The 22,500-nt window shown below is 43.0% G+C and overlaps 2 protein-coding genes and 1 long non-coding RNA gene across 4 annotated transcripts in view; all 3 read right to left on the bottom strand.

Moving 5' to 3' along the window:
• Positions 1-22,500, bottom strand: part of LOC120571016 (NACHT, LRR and PYD domains-containing protein 12-like) — a 68,590-nt gene that overhangs the window by 33,731 nt on the left and 12,359 nt on the right. The window contains exons 5-6 of the mRNA XM_039819699.1: positions 5,453-5,626; positions 4,947-5,120 (exon numbers count right to left, since the gene is read on the bottom strand). Of these exons, the coding sequence (XP_039675633.1) occupies positions 4,947-5,120; positions 5,453-5,626 (348 nt within the window). The remainder of the gene's footprint in view (positions 1-4,946; positions 5,121-5,452; positions 5,627-22,500) is intronic.
• LOC120571448 (procyclic form-specific polypeptide B1-alpha-like) lies at positions 5,836-11,342 on the bottom strand. 2 transcript variants are annotated; one of them, XM_039820389.1, is made up of 5 exons: positions 11,193-11,342; positions 9,940-10,117; positions 9,301-9,456; positions 8,834-8,950; positions 5,836-5,868 (listed from the first exon to the last, which is right to left on the bottom strand). In XM_039820389.1, the coding sequence occupies exons 2-5, from the start codon at positions 10,011-10,013 to the stop codon at positions 5,865-5,867; spliced, it is 351 nt and encodes a 116-aa protein (XP_039676323.1). In that variant the 5' UTR covers positions 10,014-10,117; positions 11,193-11,342; the 3' UTR covers positions 5,836-5,864. The 2 variants fall into 2 exon arrangements, with proteins under 2 accessions (XP_039676323.1, XP_039676321.1); XM_039820387.1 differs by lacking the exon at positions 5,836-5,868 and adding an exon at positions 7,417-7,549.
• On the bottom strand, positions 19,968-21,974 carry LOC120571451. Its single transcript, XR_005641230.1, has 3 exons — positions 21,872-21,974; positions 21,126-21,162; positions 19,968-20,411 (listed from the first exon to the last, which is right to left on the bottom strand). It is a non-coding gene; the product is annotated as an uncharacterized LOC120571451 (long non-coding RNA).

The raw sequence follows: 22,500 nt of genomic DNA, 5'->3' as shown, positions 1-22,500 counted from the left end.
TTCTAAACAGACCACTGAATCCACACAGCAGCTAAGAGACCAGATCAGCCAGGTGAGGAACGAAATGAAGGCCTCCATACAGGAGCTAAGAGGAGAGGTCCAGGAGCTACAGCAGGACAGACAGGCCATGGGCAGAGAGCTGACTGCTGTAAGAGAGGAGCTGAACCGGAGAGAGCAAACCATCCTCAGCCTCAAGGAGCAGCTCCAGAGTCTGAGAGCCTGCCATCACCAACCACAGCCCTCCATCACCATCAACAGCCCCCCTAAACCTGAACCACAGCCCTCCATCACCATCAACAGCCCCCCCAACCTGAACCACAACCCTCCATCACCATCAACAGCCCCCTCAACCTGAACCACAACCCTCCATCACCATCAACAACCCCCCTCAACCTGAACCACAACCCTCCATCACCATCAACAGCCCCCCAACCTGAACCACAGCCCTCCATCACCATCAACAACCCCCTCAACCTGAACCACAGCCCTCCATCACCATCAACAGCCCCCTCAACCTGAACCACAGCCCTCCATCACCATCAACAGCCCCCTAAACCTGAACCACAGCCCTCCATCACCATCAACAGCCCCCAACCTGAACCACAACCTCCATCACCATCAACAGCCCCCCCAACCTGAACCACAACCCTCCATCACCATCAACAACCCCTCAACCTGAACCACAACCCTCCATCACCATCAACAGCCCCTCAACCTGAACCACAGCCCTCCATCACCATCAACAACCCCCAACCTGAACCACAACCCTCCATCACCATCAACAACCCCCCTCAACCTGAACCACAACCCTCCATCACCATCAACAGCCCCCCTCAACCTGAACCACAGCCCTCCACCTCCACCCTGACTAACACCAGACCATCACAACAACCTGCAGTAATGCCCACCCCCTCCACCACAGACCCACATAGAGGCCACTACCAACAAGCCTAAAACATCTGGAGAGCAAAAGAAAACCAGCGATGCTAAGATCATTATCCTTATAGATTCTAATGGGAATGAGGACCAGCTTTTCCCCGGACAAAAAGGCACCATAATTCAATGCCCCAGGACTGACAATGCCCTCCAGCTGGGTCAGCCTAGTCACATCATCATCCACACCGGTACCAATGACCTGAGACTACAGCAGGAGAGGGTATCAGAGTCTATGAAGAGAGGAGCACAGAAGGCTACACGGACCTTCCCCTTATCAAAAATTATAATCTCTACCATCCTCCCACGAAAAGACTTCCATCCTGACACCATCCACCGGATAAATGCTGAGATCTCCCGTGGATGTGCCCTCATGCCAAATGTCCACCTGGCCCACCACCCTACCCTCAACATTCACAGCCTTTATGACATTGTCCACCTCTGCAAAGATACCATCAGCACCTTTACAAAGACATTAAAAGATGTGGCTTTAGGACGCCACAAAGGAACCCTTCCCCCAGCACCAACAGACGGAGCAGCTTCCACCCAGCCGGCCTGTATTATATATTATATATTGTATATTGCATTTGCCAACAATGAAGCCATTTACTGAACTCCATGTGGAATATTCAGGGCCTTAACTCTTCATTGTTTGGATGTAAAAGTGAAAGCCCTGAATTCAAAGACAACACCAAAGACACAGACATCATCATCCTCCAAGAGACCTGGTGTAGACCTGGCTCTGTCACTCACTGTCCCCCAAACTACAGAGAAATCCTGCTGTCATCAGTCAAACTCCCTACTGTTAAAAGAGGGAGGGACTAAGGAGGGATTATTATCTGGTACAAAGAAGAACAATGGACCAGATCTTCACTCTCGCAAGGATCCTGGAGGGAGCCTGGGAGTATGCCCAACCGGTCTACATGTGCTTTGTGGATTTGGAGAAGGCGTATGACCGGGTCCCCCGGAGATACTGTGGGAGGTGCTGCGGGAGTATGGGGTGAGGGGGTTCCTTACTCAGGGCCATCCAATCCCTGTACGACCAAAGTGAGAGCTGTGTCCGGTTCCGGCAGTAAGTCGGACTCGTTTCAGGTGAGGGTTGGCCTCCGCCAGGGCTGCGCTTTGTCACCAATCCTGTTTGTAGTATTTATGGACAGGATATCAAGGCGTAGTCGGGTGTGGGAGGGGTTGTAGTGCTGGGGGGTGGGAATTCATCGCTGCTCTTTGCAGATGATGTGGTCCTGATGGCATCATCAGCCTGTAACCTTCAGCACTCACTAGATCGGTTGGTCAGTCGAAGCCGCGAAGCGCTGGGATGAGGATCAGCACCTCTAAATCTGAGGCCATGGTTCTCAGCAGGAAACCGATGGAATGCCTTCTCCCGAGTAGGGAATGAGTCCTTACCCCAAGTGAAGGAGTTCAAGTACCTTGGGGTTTTGTTCACGCAGTGAGGGGACAATGGAGCGGAGATTGGCGGAGAATCGCGAGCAGAGTGCGGGTATTACATTCCACCTATCGCCACCGTTGTGACGAAAGAGAGCTGAGCCAGAAGGCAAAGCTCTCGATCTACCGGTCAGTTTTCGTTCCTACTCCTCACCTATGGTCATGAAGGCTGGGTCATGACCGAAAGAACGAGATCCAGGGTACAAGCGGCCGAAATGGGTTTCCTCAGGAGGGTGGCGGCATCTCCCTTAGAGATAGGGTGAGAAGCTCAGTCATCCGTGAGGAGCTCGGAGTAGAGCCGCCGTTCTCGTACGAAGGAGCCAGTTGAGGTGGTTTGGGCATCTGGTAAGGATGCCCCTGGGCGGCCTCCCCTAGGGAGGTGTTCCAGGCACGTCCAGCTGGGAGGAGGCCTCGGGAAGACCCAGGACTAGGTGGAGGGATTATATCTCCAACCTGGCCTGGGAACGCCGATACCCCAGTCGGGCGCTGGTTAATGTTGTCCGGAAGGAAAGTATTTGGGGTCCCCTGCTGAGCGCTCCCCCGCCCAATCTCGGGATAAGCGGGAAAGCGGGAGATGGATGGATGGATGGACAAAGAAGAAATATTATATTATAATATTATTAAATATTATTAAATATTATTAACCCTCTGCACCCTGAGGCATTTTTTTCAAGATTATTATTTTGGGCGTTTCCGCCTTTAAAGGGGTGATAGAATGATTATATAGGGTATTTCACACTGTTCCTTAAGGTCTCCTAATAAGGTATGTAACATTCGTTGGGTGGAAAATGTCCCGGTTGATATTTTATGGGTCCTCATGCATCCCTGTGTTTTGGCCCTATTTGGAACGACAGCTTTTCTTCCAAATATGGTATGCTCATGAATATTTAGATGAGCTGCGCGCTGATTGGTTGAGCGAACAACACACACACACACACACAGCGCTACATGCAAACACACACACACACACAGACACGGGGCTACACAAAGACACGTACCTACACACACACACACACAGCTACACACACACACAGAGCTATACACACAGACACTCTGTGACATGCCCAGCCGTGGCTGCAGTGCGCCTAAAACAGCGGAGACAAAATGCAAAGTTTCAACACTTTCATTACAACTAGTGTTGTTGTAATGTTTGTAACCTCCACCAAAGAATCACAACTAATCCTGTAGCTAGTCAGCGTGGGGAAATTTAGCGGAGAGTGAATCTCTGCAGGCACGTTCTTGAGCTTACATAGTTGATTTCTCTGATAAAAAAGTCTCAGAAGTGAATTTAGTAATGGAATATCAGAGATCTGCGTGACCTAGATTCAGAAGACTAAGCTGACCTCAGGTCAGTGGTGCATCCTATGCAAATGTTAGGGCGTGACAAAGACTAGAGACTAAAGCCAGATGAGGAAGAGTTGAGAAGTTGACGTCAACTTTTAGCTTTGTTGAGATTTGCCCGTTTTCAGCAGCAATTTCAAATTGTGAGATTTGCAAAGGAAAGAGGTGTCAATGACATTTTGAGCTTCTATGAATGTCCTATTTACCCTCCAAACTGACAAGGTAAAACTGGTTTTGCATTCTATCACCCCTTTAATGGACAGGACAGGTGAGAGAGAGGGGGAAGACATGCAGGATAGCGTCATAGGTTGGAATCAAACCATGGACCTCTGCGTCGAGGCATAAACCTCTAAATATATGTCGGTGTGCTCTACCCACTGAGCCAACCCGGCCACAGCCTGAGGCATTCATGGACTCATGTCTCCGTCTGGTTTTATTCTCTAAAAAAGCTTGTAAAAACACATGTTGAGCACAGGAGTAAACATAACATAACATAAACATAACTTATACAGATGAAAATTGTAAATTTCCAGACGCTTTTGCCCTCATGATATTCACTTATGCCAATCCTCAAAATAATAATGTCAATATCACACACACAGCAATGCTACACAAGCATTTGTGTTGTCTAAAACCGTTGTCCTATGTATTTGGAGTCATCCAGTGCAAAATGATGTCATTCTTCTCTGTAGAAAGATAATAGATGATACTTGGTCACATCTTACTATTCTGACTTCGAGTGATCTCTCCTCAAAATAAACAATCTTTGTTGTCCCTCGGATGACATATTGACGGCCTTATATGGGCCTAATGTGTGACGGACCTGCCTTTCATTGGTTTATAAGACAAAAACAAGCGTCTCCCAAAGCATCATGGGAAACAAAATGGATGGTTAGCATCAGAACTAGCGGCAATTGGCGGCCAAAAATTCATGAATTATGGACATAAAGTGGATCAATCTTGGATGTAAGAGTTTGGATTTATTGCTCGAAGACCCCGAAAAAAAGCACAAGTTCCAGGCGGGATAGAAAACCTCCTGTAGGAGCTACAAAGACACCCTCGTGATGGCCAGAGTGTTAAAAATATTAAACAGAGATGCAGTTTTGCTCTATTTTTTGTCATATACAACAAGCTCGGGCAAATAGGGAGTTATCATTTTAGTTCCTGGAGATGTTCTCCTTTAAAACTTCCTACATAAATATCTCCTTTTTGTTCATCAGTGTTTGTACCTGAGAGTGTCCAGTCTCCAGAGAGGATCCTTCAGTCCTGCTGACAGTAGTTTCACTGTAGAGTCTCCTGGATGATTGTAGCTCAGGTCCAGCTCTCTCAGATGGGAGGGGTTGGAGCTCAGAGCTGAGACCAGAGAAGAACAGCCTTCCTCTGATATCAGACAGCCAGACAGACTGCAAACACATAGAACAACACACAGGAACCCTCTGTCAACACATGGAGCCATGTGTTTCTTTTAAGTTTGTTGTCCAGGTACATTTTGGTCCAGATTTATAATAAACATTTTAAATAATCTGTTCTATTTAATAATTTAACAACAAAAGTAAACAATGAAAAATCCTCATGGAAGGTAACTCTGAGTCTAGAAATTAATAATTATATAATTAATAACTACTGCAGAAGTTGATCGTATCAGCAGACACAAAGCTACATATTAGCTGTTTATCAACTAAAGTTAGTCAGATTTTAAAATGGTCATCAGTTGAATGGGTTAATGAATCCTGACCTGAGAGTCTCCAGTGTGCAGTGTGGACTCTTCAGTCCAACAGAGATCAGCTTCCCTCCGGAATCCTTCAGGTTGTTGTTGCTCAGGTCCAGCTCTCTCAGACTAGAGGACTGGGAGCTGAGAACTGAGGACAGAGCTTCACAGCTTCTCTCTGACAGATTACAGTCACTCAGTCTGTAGAGACAACAGGAAGGTAACAAGTTATTTATTTTTCTCTCCTGTTGAAAGATATCAGAGGATTTTATTATTAATAAATCCCACTTACAGAGCTTTCTTGGAGGCTTTGACCACTGGCAGCAGCCTCAGAAGAGCCTTCTCTGAAGCAGAGTATTTCTTCAGGTCAAACACATCCAGTTCTTCTTCTGATGACAGTAAGATGAAGACCAGAGCTGACCACTGAGCAGGAGACAGTTTACCTGCGGAGAGACTTCCTGAACTCAGGGCCTGTTGGATCTCCTTTACTAGAGAACGATCATTCAGTTCATTCAGACAGTGGAACAGATTGATGCTTCTCTCTGCACACAGATTCTCACTGATCTTCTTCTTGATGTACTGGACTGTTTTCTGATTGGTCTGTGAGCTTCTTCCTGTCTGTTTCATCAGGCCTCGTAGGAGATTTTGATTGGTCTGCAGTGAAAGACCCAGGAGGAAGCGGAGGAACAAGTCCAGGTGTCCATTTGGACTCTGTAAGGCCTCGTCCACAGCACTCTGGTAGAACTGAGTTGATGTTTGTTTTCTCTGGTGGAGATGTTTAAAATTTCCTCTGAAGACTTTAGGCAGCCATGATGAGGTTTCTTTTCCTGACAGCAGGTTGACTCCAGAGTTGGTGAATGTCAGATGGACATGAAGAGCAGCCAGAAACTCCTGAACACTCAGATGGACGAAGCTGAACACCTTGTCCTGGTACAGTCCTCTCTCCTCTTTAAAGATCTGTGTGAACACTCCTGAGTACACTGAGGCTGCTCTGATATTGATGCCACACTCTGTCAGGTCTGATTCATAGAAGATCAGGTTGCCTTTCTGCAGCTGCTCAAAAGCCAGTTTTCCCAGAGACTCCATCATCTTCCTGGTGTCTGGACTCCAGTGTGGATCTGCCTCAGCTCCTCCGTCATACTTGATGTTCTTCACTTTGGACTGAACCACCAGAAAGTGGATGTACATCTCAGTCAGGGTCTTGGGCAGCTCTGTTCGATCTATGGACTTCAACATGTCCTCCAGAACTGTAGCAGTGATCCAGCAGAAGACCGGGATGTGACACATGATGTAGAGGCTTCGTGATGTCTTGATGTGGGAGATGATTCTGTTGGCCTGCTCCTCATCTCTGAATCTCTTCCTGAAGTACTCCTCCTTCTGTGGGTCAGTGAACCCTCTGACCTCTGTCACCATGTCAACACACTCAGGAGGGATCTGATTGGCTGCTGCAGGTCGTGTGGTTATCCAGAGGTGAGCAGAGGGAAGCAGATTCCCCCTGATGAGGTTTGTCAGCAGCACACCCACTGAGGTGGACTCTGTAACATCAGTCAGGATTTTAGTGTTGTGAAAGTCCAGAGGAAGTCGACACTCATCCAGACCGTCAAAGATGAACACAACCGGGAACTCTTCAAACCTGCAGATTCCTGATTCTTTGGTATCACTAAAGAAGTAATGAACAAGTTCCACCAAGCTGTACTTTCTCCCTTTGAGCACATTCAGCTCTCTGAAGGTGAATGGAAATGTGAACTGGATGTCCTGGTTGGCTTTGCCTTCAGCCCAGTCCAGAGTGAACTTCTGTGTTAAGACTGTTTTCCCGATGCCAGCCACTCCCTTTGTCATCACTGTTCTGATTGGTTCATCTCTTCCAGGTGGGGCTTTAAAGATGTCTTCTCGTCCAATTGTTGTTTCTGGTCTGTCTGGTTTCCTGGATGCTGTTTCAATCTGTCTGACCTCATGTTCCTCATGTACTTCTGCAGTCCCTCCCTCTATGATGTAGATCTCTGTGAACATCTGATTCAGATCGGTTTGGTTTCCTGCTTTAGCAATCCCCTCAAACCTACACTGGAACTTCTTGTTTAGGTGAGATTTGAGTTTACGCTTACAAACTCCAGCTGGACTTCCTTCCTGAATGAAAAATTATATGAATGACAAAATCAAACTGAAATCATGGAAGCAAACATCAGATCCATGTTGGACAGCCTGACAACGCACTGGTCTGAAAAGTGCAGCATGGAGATGTTTGTTAACGGAATAGATGTAAAAGCAGTTGTACATGTACAGACCATAAATATAGAGTCCTGGTGTGTTTGGTGCTCCTGGGCAGACTGACCACTGGGAAGGTCTGAGCTGTCCTGGTCTACTCTGTGGAGGAATCAGGAAGCATTAGCCACACAGAGACAAACACAAGGTAAAGGTCCTGTGACTTAAAATGGTGATTACAACATAGAATCAGACGTCTTCCCCTGAGATTAAAGTGTTGGTGGTACTGCTGACCCAACTGTGAATCAACATAAATAACTAAGAAGTAAACAAGGGCTACAACATGGTTGGCCTAAAGGACTCCTGAAGTAGCAGACTGGTATCATGATGCCAGAACGTCTGCAGCTTCTGTGGTCATGGAGCCAAACATTTGTAGGTAGAAGAAGTTTGGGGAGTCAACGGTGAAAAACCTATTGGCCTCAACGATTTTGGCAAACCATCAGCTGACTCAGGAGGGGGAAGCAGAGCTTAGATGGCCTGTTTGTAGTCGGGGAGAACTGCTGACCTGGACTGAGGATACTGTTGGATGGTGGTTCCCTTTTTTTGCTTCCCCTTATTGACTTCTGATCTGACATCCAACTGGCAAACCCACATCCAACATTTGGGAAGATATTTGCGTTTTGACCAATTTGGGTCAGGAGACTTGGGGGGGAATCTGGTCATGAACCCACTCACTGAAACTTGGCCTTAAGCGTCCAGACTCATATGGGAGAAGTCTTCTCATGGTGTCCTGACCCAGATGACACAAACACTTACCAAGGGTCATTGGTTCTCCAGGGGGGATTTGCAGATGAAGTTACCCTGGAAGGGGCACTCTGAGGCTCTGTATCCCAAGCATCCCCCTGGTATTCCCAGTTGGAGAAGAACATTTGGGAAGAATTTTGCCAGTCATGATTTTTAGCCTACCCTATGGCTATGGGAGATTTTAAATGCTTTTAATGTGGCTAAAAGACCAGATAATATTGTACCAAACTGGGTCCAATATTAAATTGAGATCTACAGTTTAAGACTGGTCTTACTGGACTGCTATCAGATGTGAGAATATAAATATATGTTAAGAAGAAAGATGGTGTAAATAAATTTCAAACCTTCTCTGGATACAAGAAACCTGAAACAAGAATCAGCAATATTATAATATTAATGGCGTACCTCTTTTCAGCAGAGGGTTGCTCTCCTTTAAAGTCAATGGGGCAAACGTTTGACCGGTCACTCTTAAAGGACACACAGCTGGGTTCAGGTTTAGCAGAGTCTGGTCTTTGATGGATCCTGTTACACAGAGAGTAAGACCAACAGGGATGGAAATTCACTTTTTAGTATTCAGACCCAAAACCTGCTGGAGATACAGGCAGCAACTAAAACAAGATTAACACAAAGAAGTTCATTAAACTATACAAACTGGGTTAAAAAGCTAAAAGACCAGAGAATATATTGGACCAAAACAAATCCAATATTTACCTAAAGTCAAGAGTTGAAGACTGGTTTAACTGGACAACTTTCAGATGTGAGAATATAAAAATATGTTAAGAAGAAAGATGCTGAAAATAAACTCCAAAAACTTCTTTGAATACATAAAAGTTGAAACATGAATCAGTAATATAATAATATTAACAGCTTACCTCTTTTCAGCCGAGGGTTGCTCTCCTTTAATGTGAATGAGGCCTTGATGTGACTGGTCGCTCTTAAAGGACACACAGCTGGGTTCAGGTTCAGGTTCAGGTTCAGGTACAGGTTCAGGTTCAGGTTCAGGTTCAGGTTCTGGTCTCTGCTGGGTCCTGAGAATAAAACACATTTATTGAGGGTCACATGTTCAGGTAAAGTCTCCCTGTATAAAATATAGTATTAATCAGAATATGTATTTTGGATTAAATATTAACAATTAAATGCCAATAATGCTTTACTTTCTGTCCAAAACTCAATAAAAATATCTTTTAAAATCAGAATTAAAAAAATATTTAAAAGAATATATATTTCAAAATGTTGTCTAACCACAGAGATATTTTGAGTGACACAGGAAAATATTTTGCAAAAACATTCTCATTTCAGTCATTAACTACAATAATATCTTTCCATAAACATATATGTACTGTATATGTATACCGGTGGCCACCAGGTGAAAACAGGAGCATAGATATCCCAGAGTGCACCTGGACGACAGGCTACAGTGGGCTGGAAACACAGAGACCCTCTACAAGAAGACCACACACCCAATGAGACAACACTACTTCTAGTTTGCTGGAGGTTTCAGAACAACTCACCCCCTTCTATTCGTCATTTCAAGTAGCCTCTCTCTTTTATTTCTCCCCTCCTCCATGTTAGTTGGTCTCTCCATTTCAGGCTGGCTTCTTTTTTATTTTTTAAAGTAAAGTAGTGGTGTCTCCATTCTCCATTCTCTTCATGGACACAGCTGGGTTCAGGTTCAGCAGGGTCTGGGTCCTGTTAGAAAGAGAGGAACACCACTTTTTAATCTCCAGGTGTGTTTACTGACATCAGGAGAAATGCTCAGACCCCCCCAGACTCAGCCTTCATTTAGATCTCAACTACACACACACACACACACACACACACACACACACAAACACACACATACACACACACACACACACACACAAACACACACACATACACACACACACACAAACACACACATACACACACACAGACACACACACACACAAACACACACATACACACACACAGACACACACACACACAGAGACACACACACACAGATACAAACACACACACAGACAAACACACAGACACACACAGAGACACACACACACACAGACACACACACACACACACACACACAGACACACACACACACACACACACACAACACACACACACAGACACAGACACAGACACACAGATACACAGACACACACACACACACACAGACACACACACAGACACACAGATACACAGACACACACACACACACACAGACACACACACAGACACACACACATACACACACACACACAGATAGACAGACACACACACACACACAGACAAACACACAGACACACACACACAGATACACAGACACACACACACACAGACACACACAGACACACACACAAACACACACACACACACACACATATATATATATATCTATATATATATAGATATATATATATATATACAGTACAGGCCAAATTAACCCTGACAAAGCACACCTGTGAAGGTAAAACCATTTCAGGTGACTACCTCATGAAGCTCATTGAGAGAACACCAAGGGTTTGCAGAGTTATCAAAAAAAGCAAAGGGTGGCTACTTTGAAGAATCTAAAATATAAGACATGTTTTCAGTTATTTCACACTTTTTTGTTAAGTACATAATTCCATATGTGTTCATTCATAGTTTTGATGCCTTCAGTGAGAATCTACAATGTAAATAGTCATGAAAATAAAAAGGAAACACATTGAATGAGGTGTGTCCAAACTTTTGGCCTGTACTGTGTATGTATGTATATACATTACAGACATTAGAGTTAAATTACCTTCAGCTGGAGCTTCACACGGAGGGAACAAACTGCGTCACAAAGTGTGTAAATTGAAAGTAAACTTTAAACAGGAAAAAAGAGGAAGCTCCCAGAGAGGCTCAGCATTACCACATCTAGTAACACACAGACTGACAGACAGACACACTCACACACACACACACAGACAGACAAACACACACACACGGACACACACACACACAGACATACACACACACACACACACACACACACACAGACACAGACACAGACACAGACACCCACATACACACACAGAGACACACACAGACACACACACACACACACACAAATGTATATATATATATATACATATATACATTACAGACATTAGAGTTAAATTACCTTCAGCTGGAGCTTCACACGGAGAGAACAAACTGCGTCACAAACTGTGTAAATTGAAAATAAACTTTAAACAGGAAAAAAGAGGAAGAACCCAGAGAGGCTCAGCATTACCACATCTAGTAACACACACACACACACACACACACACACACAGATAGACAGACACACACAGACACACACAGACACACACACACACAAACACACACACACAGAGACACAGACACAGACTGTGGTGGCAAATTTTATTTTAACCATTATTGATTAATGATTATAACCATTTGCTTAAAGATTGTTTTAAACCTCCATAAAATGCTGTTCCTTCCTCTTAGACTCTTAAAGGCCAGAGAGGGACAGCAGCAGCCATGAACTCTTAGCCTAGTGGTTTTTGTTTAAGAAACTCTAGCTTCTCATTTTGTTTAACTTTTTAGCAGACAAAGTCGAGAAGGCCACAAACCATGTCTCCTACTGCCTCCTGAGATAAACTGTTGTTTAGGCTAATGTTGGGAACAGAGAGCAGGGAGGAAGGTAAGGATGGGTTGACTTCTAATGATGTCCTATTTACAACTATGGCCAGGCTAAAAGATAAAGTTAGAGGGGTGGCTTGAGAGAGGTTTTGACTATATGATGATGTGATGTTTAGATTTTAGTTTAGTAATGCTCATTCAGTTGTACTGCATGTACTCTTGAATCTGTATTCTCATATTTTGCAAAATAGAATAAATGCTCAAAGACCAGACTTTGGTTTAATTCTCAACAGTCTTTATTCGTTTTCATTTTTATCATTGATATTTGTTTACTCTGCTGCTTCATAGAAAACTTCCACCACATTTTGGCGTTGTCGGCAGGATGGTTGCGAACAGCGGCACGGAGGACTCCGTGGGCCTGGAGTCTTGCAAACCAGGAGATCAACGATCAGCCTGCCTCTATACCTTGAAATAAAAACATTTCAGAGAGAAGGAGGCCAGGACCACGGAGGACTCCAAGCTGTTTTTCCACTCCGTAAAACGAACAGGAAGAGATTTCTGGCAGCACGGGTAAGATCCAAATTAAACAATTTAATTGGATTGTAAAATCAATATCTGGTCAATTATATCAAAATGAATAATTGCAAAAATCATTAGTATTGTGTTAACAAACGAATGAAACTTATGAAGACTTTTGAGACTGAGTATTTAGATGTGTGTTGTGGGTCATGTTGGGTAACAAAAACATAACTGAGGTTATGAAAGACATCTTTTGGCAGACACGGACATATTTATACTTTTTTATATATATATTTTACTTTGTAAATTATAGAGTGTGGTCTAGACCTACTCTATCTGTAAAGTGTCTCGAGATAACTTATGTTATGATTTGATACTATAAATAAAATTGAATTGAATTGAATTGAATTTATGATTGAATTCTCATATGGTGATAAGACAATTGATTGACGGACAAGACCAGTAAGAGAACTGGCAGAACAATAGGCAAGGCCTAAAGAATTAATCTACAAAACTGATAGCACGTTTCTTGATTAAAGAGGCGGACTGCAGAGTAAATAAAATAGTTAACTATTTAAGAGATTTTGACTGCAGGGTCGCACCGGGTTTTTCATACAAGTTTCCCGAGCAAAAACAAATAGTCTATACTCTAAGTGAGTGCTGGACCCTTTAAGAACAACCTGCAGGACAGTCTGGGTTGTAACGATACTCTAAACAAGTTCTGGACCCTTTAAGGAAAACCTGCAGGACGGTCTGGGTCGTAACGTTACTCTAAAAAGAGCCTCTTGATTATTTAGAGACAGACTGCAACAAGGCGAAAACATACTAAATAGGTCAAGTTATTTGACTATTAAGTTGATTTCGTCCGCAGGGCTGTACACGGGTTTTCACGTAAGTTTCCCGAACAAATAACCTCGCGGTGTGGTGACGATCACATCGAGCAAGACATAGTATACTATAAAGTCCAAGAATCAATTATGGGAAATGAAATTTCCCGTTCCAGTGATGCAACTGGACCCATAGTGGGTGAAATGAGTCATAAATATGGACCGGATTGTTTGCGGTGTCTATCTTATTGGTCTAAAAGCTTTGGCTTTCCGCCAAATGGTTCCCTGAGTGTAGCGAAGCTCAGAATGCTTAAATTAGATTTAGAGCAGGAAGAGAAAAAATTTAAGGGGAAGAAAACAATTAAAACAGAGGTCTTAGAGCAAATTGAGGATAATAAGGCATGTTTTAATGTGTGGATGAAAGAAGCTGATAACAGAGAGAGAAAACAGTTGCAGAAACAGATGACACTTCTGAGCATGACTGATACTAACAAAAAAGAGAAAAAAGAAAAAGATATGAACAATGTCACTGACATTTTCTCCTCTCTATCCGAGTTTGAAAATCGTGGATCCGGTCTTGGACATTCCACCCCCGTATCCTACCCCCGCCACACGGAAGAGGAAGAGAGCAGCCACGGTACCAACGACCCGACAGACGAGAGGCGATCGGGCACGGGAACAGCTCATCTCACTCCTCCGCCGCACTGAAGCAGCTGCGACCGCTGGATTGCCAGTATTCCAAGGCCTCACAGGCCCACAGGAAACTGATGAGGACGGAGATGAAGCTGATGCATTTCCCATGATTCAAGTCCCTACAAAGGAGGGGGAATAGGCCTGGTGTATAGGGCCTGGACTGAATTAGACATTAGACAAGCGACAAGCCACCTTCCCCCGTGCAAAAACTCTGGTGCACAATTTACCATAGCCCTTCAGGCATTCATTGAGACTTTTCTGCCCACTGTTCCAGAAATACGACGTCTTCTGATGATAAACCTGGGGCCTATGCAAAGATCCGACACCTTCTCCCCGAAGACCAGACCGACGATCCAGTCCTCCACCATCCAAATCTCGCAAATAGAGCAAATGATGGCTACAATGACCTGCTGGATGATCACTCCACCGGACTAGAGACCGTGTTTCCAGACAGAATCGACATGACACGTGTGACAAACACCAAGCAGTATAAAGGCGAGACGGTGGAGGACTTCCAGCACCGGCTTTCTGAGACTTTTGATAGACACAGCGGAATGGGAAGCTCATTTCAAAAACGTGTTTTTGAGTGGGCTGCTCCCTGACATACGAGCTGAAGTGGACAAAACCTGCATTGGACTGCCCGATTCAGCCCTGATGGAGATTGATAGACATGCTAGACATGCTGAGAAAATCCTGACCAGCACAAGAGACAAGACGGAGAAGAAAAGACAACAGAACAGTGATGCTGCACAGTTAACCCTCATAAAAACTGTGGCAGCAATGTCTCAAGAAAGAAGGAATGTGGGCAGAGGAAAAGGCAGAGGCAGAGGCAGGGGCCGGGACAACACACGGGTAGTGGACAAAGACACTTGCTACAACTGTGGCGAGAAAGGGCATTGGGCCTGCGAATGTCCCCACCCCAAGAAGGACTCGTCCAAGGGACAGCGCAACGACCCCCAGCAATTTGCAGATTGACAGGCGGTGGGTGATGGAAAGACGGAGAAAAAAAAACGCTCTGTTAAGGAGGGTAACATGCACACACACACAGACACAGATACAATGCTTGCAATGAAGACATGCTTTCCTGCATACCACAAACACCTACACCATCCCCAAACAATAAGCAAAACATATTAGATGCAATACAGCATATAGAACAGAAGGAATTAGCAGAGAAAATGCCTACTTATGCTATATATTCATCAGATGTGTATAAAAAACTGCCTACAACAGTGTTGACAATACAGGGGAGGGAAATAGAATTCTTGGTTGATTCAGGGGCTACAAATTCGGTTTTGAAAAAATCATTGTTTCCAAAACAAAAACTTTCTGGTAGGGTAATTCTTTCTAGAAGTGCAAGTGGTATGATAATGCCAGAGAAATTTGCCGTTCCAATGACTTGTGTGCACACAGATCCTACAGATCCAGACCCAGATAGAAGAGCAAAATGCTCATTTTGCTCTCACCTGTGTGCCCGGTAAATTTATTAGGAAGAGATCTAATGTGTGTTTTTGGTATAGGGGTAATTCCTACCTCCACTGGCCTCAGGGTTGTGCGTTTTGACAAAAATCATCTTTTTGCTGACATGTTTTTGTTAAAATCAAAAAGCACACACTCCTTCACATTTCTATGGGACATTAACCTTTGTCAGGCTATCGACCTCCTGACAGAAGCACAACAACTAGTGTCACCTTTAGCAGAGCTAAGAACGCCACAGCAAATGCATTGTATCTCTCTTGTCTCCCCAACTCCAGACGAAGAATATGTTGACAAATTCCTTGACCAGTCCAAGGACGAGCTAGAGTTGTCTTACGTCTACTGGCAACACGCACATTACGCGGTGACGGTAGCCTTGACTGATAAACAGAAAAAGTTTTTCAGAATTTCTAACTCTGTAGCTCATATTCTTCTCTCTTTGTCTCCAACAGACCAGGAGACAGACCCGGGACACTTTGTCATGACCTGTGAGAAACTGACTGACTGGACTGACACGGCTGATGACTGTATTTCATATTCTCCCTCAACAGGAAATTATAGAAAACTTCTATCATGGCGCGTGCCTTGTATCCGCAGTATCTATATATTGAGTGAAACTGCGCCTACAACAGACACATTTTTGCACGGTAAAACGGACATTTTACCTACTGACGTCTCACCACTTTTAGCCAAAGTGCCAACACACCTTTGGGCGACACATAAATATGACGTGGGGTTGATTAAAAATTGTCAACCTGTCGTCATAATACCACGTTCGGACTACAGACCACAGAAACATCAATATCCGTTAAAACAGGAAGCTATTGATGGAATCCGACCAGTTTTTGACTCCTTATTGGCTACAGGAGTTATAATTCCGTGTCCAGATTCTCCTGTAAGAACACTGATTTTTCCGGTAAGAAAATACGGCCAAAAGGCATTCCGACAGAATGGCGTTTTGTTCAGGACTTGAAAGCTGTCAATGCAGCTGTTCATGCGCGCGCACCAAATGTGCCAAATCCATACACAATCCTACAGGGAATTAAAAGTAATGCTAAATGGTTCTCTGTTGTTGATTTGTCTAATGCTTTTTTCAGTCCGGTGGACAAAGACAGTCAGTTCTGGTTCGCTTTCTTGTTTGATGGAAAACCATACACTTTCACACGCCTTTGTCAGGGATACACTGAATCTCCGAACATTACAATGACGCACTGCGCCGACAGCCTAGAGAGCTTCACAACCAACCCAGGTTCAAGTCTGCTGCAATGCACGAACGACATTTTGATTGGAAGCTCAACACAAGAGCTGTGTGAGCAAGACACGATTGCGCTATTGTGTCATCTTGCAACTGAGGGACACAAAGCCAGTCTTAAGAAATTGCAATTTGTAAAACAAGAGGTCCACTTCCTGGGACATGACATTTCGGGGTCAGGGAAAACCTTGTCTCCTTCGCGGATCGAGGCAATTGTTTCCCTACCAAAACCGGTAACGAAAAAACAAATGATGTCGTGTTTTCATCCCAAAATACGCGGAACTTGTTCAACCTTTAGGGGACGTGATACACGGTAAGGGACTGACTGCACACAATTTGGTAACCTGGACTGTTGAGGCTGAGCAGGCCTTTGTAGATCTTAAAAAGGCCTTTGAAAGTCCCCCAACCTTAGGTTTGCCAAACCCAAATCTTCATTTCACTCAGACAGTGGATGAACGCGTAGGATGCATGACATCTGTTCTCCTGCAGCCGCATGGAGACAGGTTAATACCAGTGGCCTATTTCTCTGCAAAACTCTATCCAGTTGCAGCAGGCCTTCCGATTTGTCTCAGGGCTGTAGCAGCTGCTGAAAGGGCCTTGGCGGCATCACGTGACATAGTAGGATATGCTCCACTCACACTGCTAGTCCCACATGCTGTCTCTTTGATCCTACTTGAACCTACATTTGACTAATCTCAAAGCACAGGACGTCCCAGAACACTATGCAGGATGGGACTGGTGGGCCTGGGGTTTTCAAGGGGGGTGGAAAGCTTGGTTAGCTAGATTTGTTGCACCACTAATAACTTTGATGTTTGGTTTCCTGATCTGTGTATGCTGCATAATCCCACTAGTCAAGAAAATGATTTCCTCCATCTTCATGGTAAATATGATACAGTATCAGGCACTTCAGAATACAGAGTCCTCTGACTTGTTTCGTATGTCCAGGTATGATGATGAGGTCCAGGACATCGATTCTGATACTGTGTGAGACACAGTTTTATGTTTTATGATTTTTACTTAGACGTGAAAGCTTGCTAAAATTAAAAAAAAATGTTGTACCTCTTTCAAAAACAGCATTTCAGCAATAGACAATTATATCCATAAGTTTGAATCTTAAGAAGTAAAGGTTGAATTTTGTGATTAATTCTAAGATATGTTTGATGTTTGAATCTTTAAGAAATAAGGTTTGAATTTTTAAAGTAAAATTTATTTTGTGTGATTATGTTGTAATCAAAAGGGTGGACTGTGGTGGCAAATTTTATTTTAACCATTACTGATTAATGATTATAACCATTTGCTTAAAGATTGTTTTAAACCTCCATAAAATGCTGTTCCTTCCTCTTAGACTCTTAAAGGCCAGAGAGGGACAGCAGCAGCCATGAACTCTTAGCCTAGTGGTTTTTGTTTAAGAAACTCTAGCTTCTCATTTGTTTAACTTTTTAGCAGACAAAGTCGAGAAGGCCACAAACCATGTCTCATTCTGCCTCCTGAGATAAACTGTTGTTTAGGCTAATGTTGGGAACAGAGAGCAGAGGGGAAGGTGAGGATGGTTTGACTTTTTGTGATGTCCTCTTTTCAACTATGGCCAGGCTAAAAGATAAAGTTAGAGGGGTGGCTTGAGAGAGGTTTTGACTATATGATGATGTGATGTTTAGATTTTAGTTTAGTAATGCTCATTCAGTTGTACTGCATGTACTCTTGAATCTGTATTCTCATATTTTGCAAAATATAATAAATGCTCAAAGACCAGACTTTGGTTTAATTCTCAACAGTCTTTATTCGTTTTCATTTTTATCATTGATATTTGTTTACTCTGCTGCGAAATAAAAACTTCCATCACAAGACACCCACATACACACACACACAGAGACACACACAGACACACACACACAAATATATATATATATTACAGACATTATTATATTACAGATATATTATATTACAGACATTAGAGTTAAATTACCTTCAGCTGGAGCTTCACACGGAGAGAACAAACTGCGTCACAAACTGTGTAAATTGAAAGTAAACTTTAAACAGGAAAAAAGAGGAAGCTCCCAGAGAGGCTCAGCATTACCACATCTAGTAACACACAGACTGACAGTTAACATGTAATAACACATGTAATAACACATGTAATAGAGCTGTTTTTACATCTAAAGTTGGTTTGAATTATAACAGAGGATGGTGTGTTGAGATGACACTCAGACATTAAAGGTCCCATATGGTGACACTCAAACTTAGATTTGTACCGTTTATATGTGTCTATTAAACACTAATTTAATAGTGTTACCCCAAAAAAAGAGTTGGGTTGATTTTCCCAAACTTTTCTGAGAGCCCTTTATCTCCCCTCCCACACACGCTTGGATTCCCTGCTGGATGGAATGTTCAGCCCACAACTAAAGAGCAGAACGCTCTGATTGGCTAAGCACAGATAAACATAGAACGCTCTGATTGGCTAAGCACAGATAAACATAGAACGCTCTGATTGGCTAAGCACAGATAAACATAGAACGCTCTGATTGGCTAAGCACAGATAAACATAGAACGCTCTGATTGGCTAAGCACAGATAAACATAGAACGCTCTGATTGGCTAAGCACAGATAAACATAGAACGCTCTGATTGGCTAAGCACAGATAAACATAGAATGCTGCATGGAATCAGAATCCTACTATGAACATGGCTGCAGGATCTGCAAGACCTTACCAGTTAGAGCCTGAATACTCAAGTTCAGAGGATTCAGGCGAAGAGGACCAATTCATTTCTTTTAGAAGAGGTCAGCAGGACGTTTCAGAGTGGTAAGTTAATTGTGTTTTTATTTTAGTATGTAACGCTTTAGACATAGTCAGCTAACGTTAGACAAGTGTGTCTTCAGTGATGTGGCTATTCGGGGCTAATGCTAACGTTGTATGGTGGCTGTGTATTTTTGGCGTATAGTACGACCTTGTTTGTAGTTTCATAAAATGTACCAGAATTTACGAATATGAAGGAAATTACTACAGATATTAATGTTCTTACCTCGGTCTTCGCAATGTCGTTCATATGTAATGTTCAAACATAATGTTCATATACATTCTCCAGTCAGTACTAAATATGTGAAAACACCCAGATCAAGTATTAAAGTGATTTTTTGTTTACAGATGCATTCAAATTGTTTTCATTGAATTAAACCAATTGACGTACTTTTCCTGTTTCATGCTTCATTTGATTTTGTCATGTTGATTTTTGTTTAATGTTACTACAGGTGCACATGTGGACATTGTGAGTGGATGCCGCCCAAAGTTGAATTCCTGTTTTACAACACCAAGACATGTGAAGGCCACAGCAGAGAAACAATTGGCAACAGAAGCATATAAGTGTTCAATTCAATTTTATTTAAAGAGACCCAACAATTCCCCCAAGAGCAAGCATTTGGTGTCACAGTGGCGAGGAAAAACTTCCTTTTACCAGGCAGAAACCTCGGACAGAACCTACTGTTCAGTAGTGATATGAACTGTAGTAGAAATAGTCCGATAATAACAGTTGCAACAACCTGAGCTCTGACTGGCTCAGCGCTAAGATCCTCTGGAATGGTGATCTTCTGCAGCTCTTCAGTAAAAGGTGCTGGGTCAGGGACAACACATAGCCTGTGGAATGAAAGAATTATGTTTTAATTTATTTATTTATTAACATGTAATGTTTAATAGCAATTTACTAAATGTATGTGTGACCCGGTGTGTTGTACAAGACAGACAAATATTAGCCCCCGTTTTAATATTTGAACTGATTAGAACCCAAGGACTCAAAACATAAATAAACTATTTTATTACTTCTCTGTATCTCTGTCTGGTCACAGGGTCATTTGAGTACATGTGTTTGAATGGGTGAGGTTGTTCCTGCTAAGCTCAGCATGTCAGCAGAGGGCGCTCTAGGCTTTACAATACACTGGGCATCAGTAGCTAATGCTGACAGTAGAAGTAATCGCCAGTACGTGATGAACGAGTTTAAGTGTGTACGCTACAGAGAGCGATCCTGACCTGAACTGTATTTTTACAGAAATAAATGTTTAATGTAAAGTCATTTTAAGTGTAACATATTAATTAATTAATTAAACTTTCATCAACAAGAAAGGAAGAGATAATAATAGAAATATGACTAATAAAAATAATAGCAATACGACGCAAGATTTGGCATTGTTCAACCTAGGGTTTTGTGTATCACAACTGTGGATCACTTGTTATGAAAGATGTAGATTTTCAGCGGAGGTAATTACGTACAGGGCTATTTGTCGGCTTCTTGAGCCGTGTGTTGCGGTTTGAATTATGTTGTTATATAATTAATTTGCTCTCATGATATCTTACCACTGTTGGGGTTGGGGTTGAAAAGCACCTCATCTGTCTGTCAAGGAAGACAGAAGGGAGAGAGAAAGGAAAATCAAAAGGGTTGGCAAGCAGGGGACGCATTGCACAGAATCGGTCATGTATATCAATAAGGTAATCATTTATTTGTATCGTTTATAACATATTATTAGTGTACTTTCTTGCCAGATTCCCCCGCCAAGAAAATACTGTATATCAGACGCTGCAAATGGCGAAGCTGCGCCGCCTGTCTCACAGCAGGGTGGGGCGAAAAGCTGCGTCGGGCCTCCAGGGGACTTCGGGTTTTTGCCCCTAAAACGGACTTGAACCCGGCGAGCACCAACACCGGATACGCGTTGAGGATACGCTCCCGCCATCTTGCTAAAAGACGATGTGATGCACTCACACATCAGTCCCAGACTATCTCTAGTTTCCTCTTGGCCCCAGATTAACAATATTACAAACAAACTATAATGAAGCGTACATACTGTTGTTTTGCTGCAGCAAACGTTACTATACAGTTAACTTAGCTACAGTACTAACTTTAGTTAGTTCAGTAGCCAACTAGGTATATAGTAGTTATAATGTGCACCTACTCCCCACACCACACACACTACAAGGGATAAACCGGTATGTTAGCTAAGCGGTGCCACAGCCAGCTAGCTAACCAGCCAGCTAACCAACCATTAGGAAAAAACGAAATTATCAACTCTGTTAGTAATCTACGTTATGAAATTGTTTTTACTCACCGTTTCATGCTTGGGAGAGGGTCCTGAATAGTGGGAATGGATCTTTTCACCAACAGTAGTTTTGATACCGACATCATATAGCCCCTGATTCAGTACGAACTGTGTGAGAAAAGTGCAGTTCAGTAGCTAGCTTGCTACATACAGTAGCTACATTGTACAGTACTACATAGTAGCTACATACAGTAGCTACATACAGTATTATAGTTGCATACTGTATGTAGCTACTGTATATACTAGCATACAGTAGCTATATATACGTAGCTACTACGCTAAAGTAGCGACATACAGTAGCTGAATAGCCTACATAGTAGTTTATATTCAGTAGTACTGTATTGTGGTTGATTGCATGTAGCTACTGTATACAGTAGCTACATATTGCCAGTAGCTACATACAGTAGCTACATACAGTAGCTACATACAGTAGCTACATTGTGAGTAGCTACTGTATACAGTAGCTACATACAGTAGCTACATACAGTAGCTACATACAGTAGCTACTGTATATATTGTATAGATAGCTACATACAGTAGCTACTGTATACAGTAGCTACTGTACAGTAGCTACATACAGTAGCTACATACAGTAGCTATATACAGTAGCTACATACAGTAGCTATATACAGTAGCTA

This window comes from Perca fluviatilis, chromosome 13 (genome assembly GCF_010015445.1).
Source record: "Perca fluviatilis chromosome 13, GENO_Pfluv_1.0, whole genome shotgun sequence".
NCBI lineage: Eukaryota > Metazoa > Chordata > Actinopteri > Perciformes > Percidae > Perca > Perca fluviatilis.
This window is presented reverse-complemented; position numbering and strand designations above follow the sequence as displayed.

What these genes read in the sequence shown, in the direction of transcription:
- LOC120571448 (XM_039820387.1), bottom strand. Translation starts at nt 10,013, where the DNA reads ATGGAGAGACCAACTAACATGGAGGAGGGGAGAAATAAAAGAGAGAGG. An exon ending in GAAATGACGAATAGAAGGGG is followed by an intron (nt 9,457 to 9,939) that starts GTGAGTTGTTCT and finishes TTTTATTCTCAG; the next exon opens with GACCCAGCAGAGACCAGAAC. An exon ending in CAACCCTCGGCTGAAAAGAG is followed by an intron (nt 8,951 to 9,300) that starts GTAAGCTGTTAA and finishes TCTGTGTAACAG; the next exon opens with GATCCATCAAAGACCAGACT.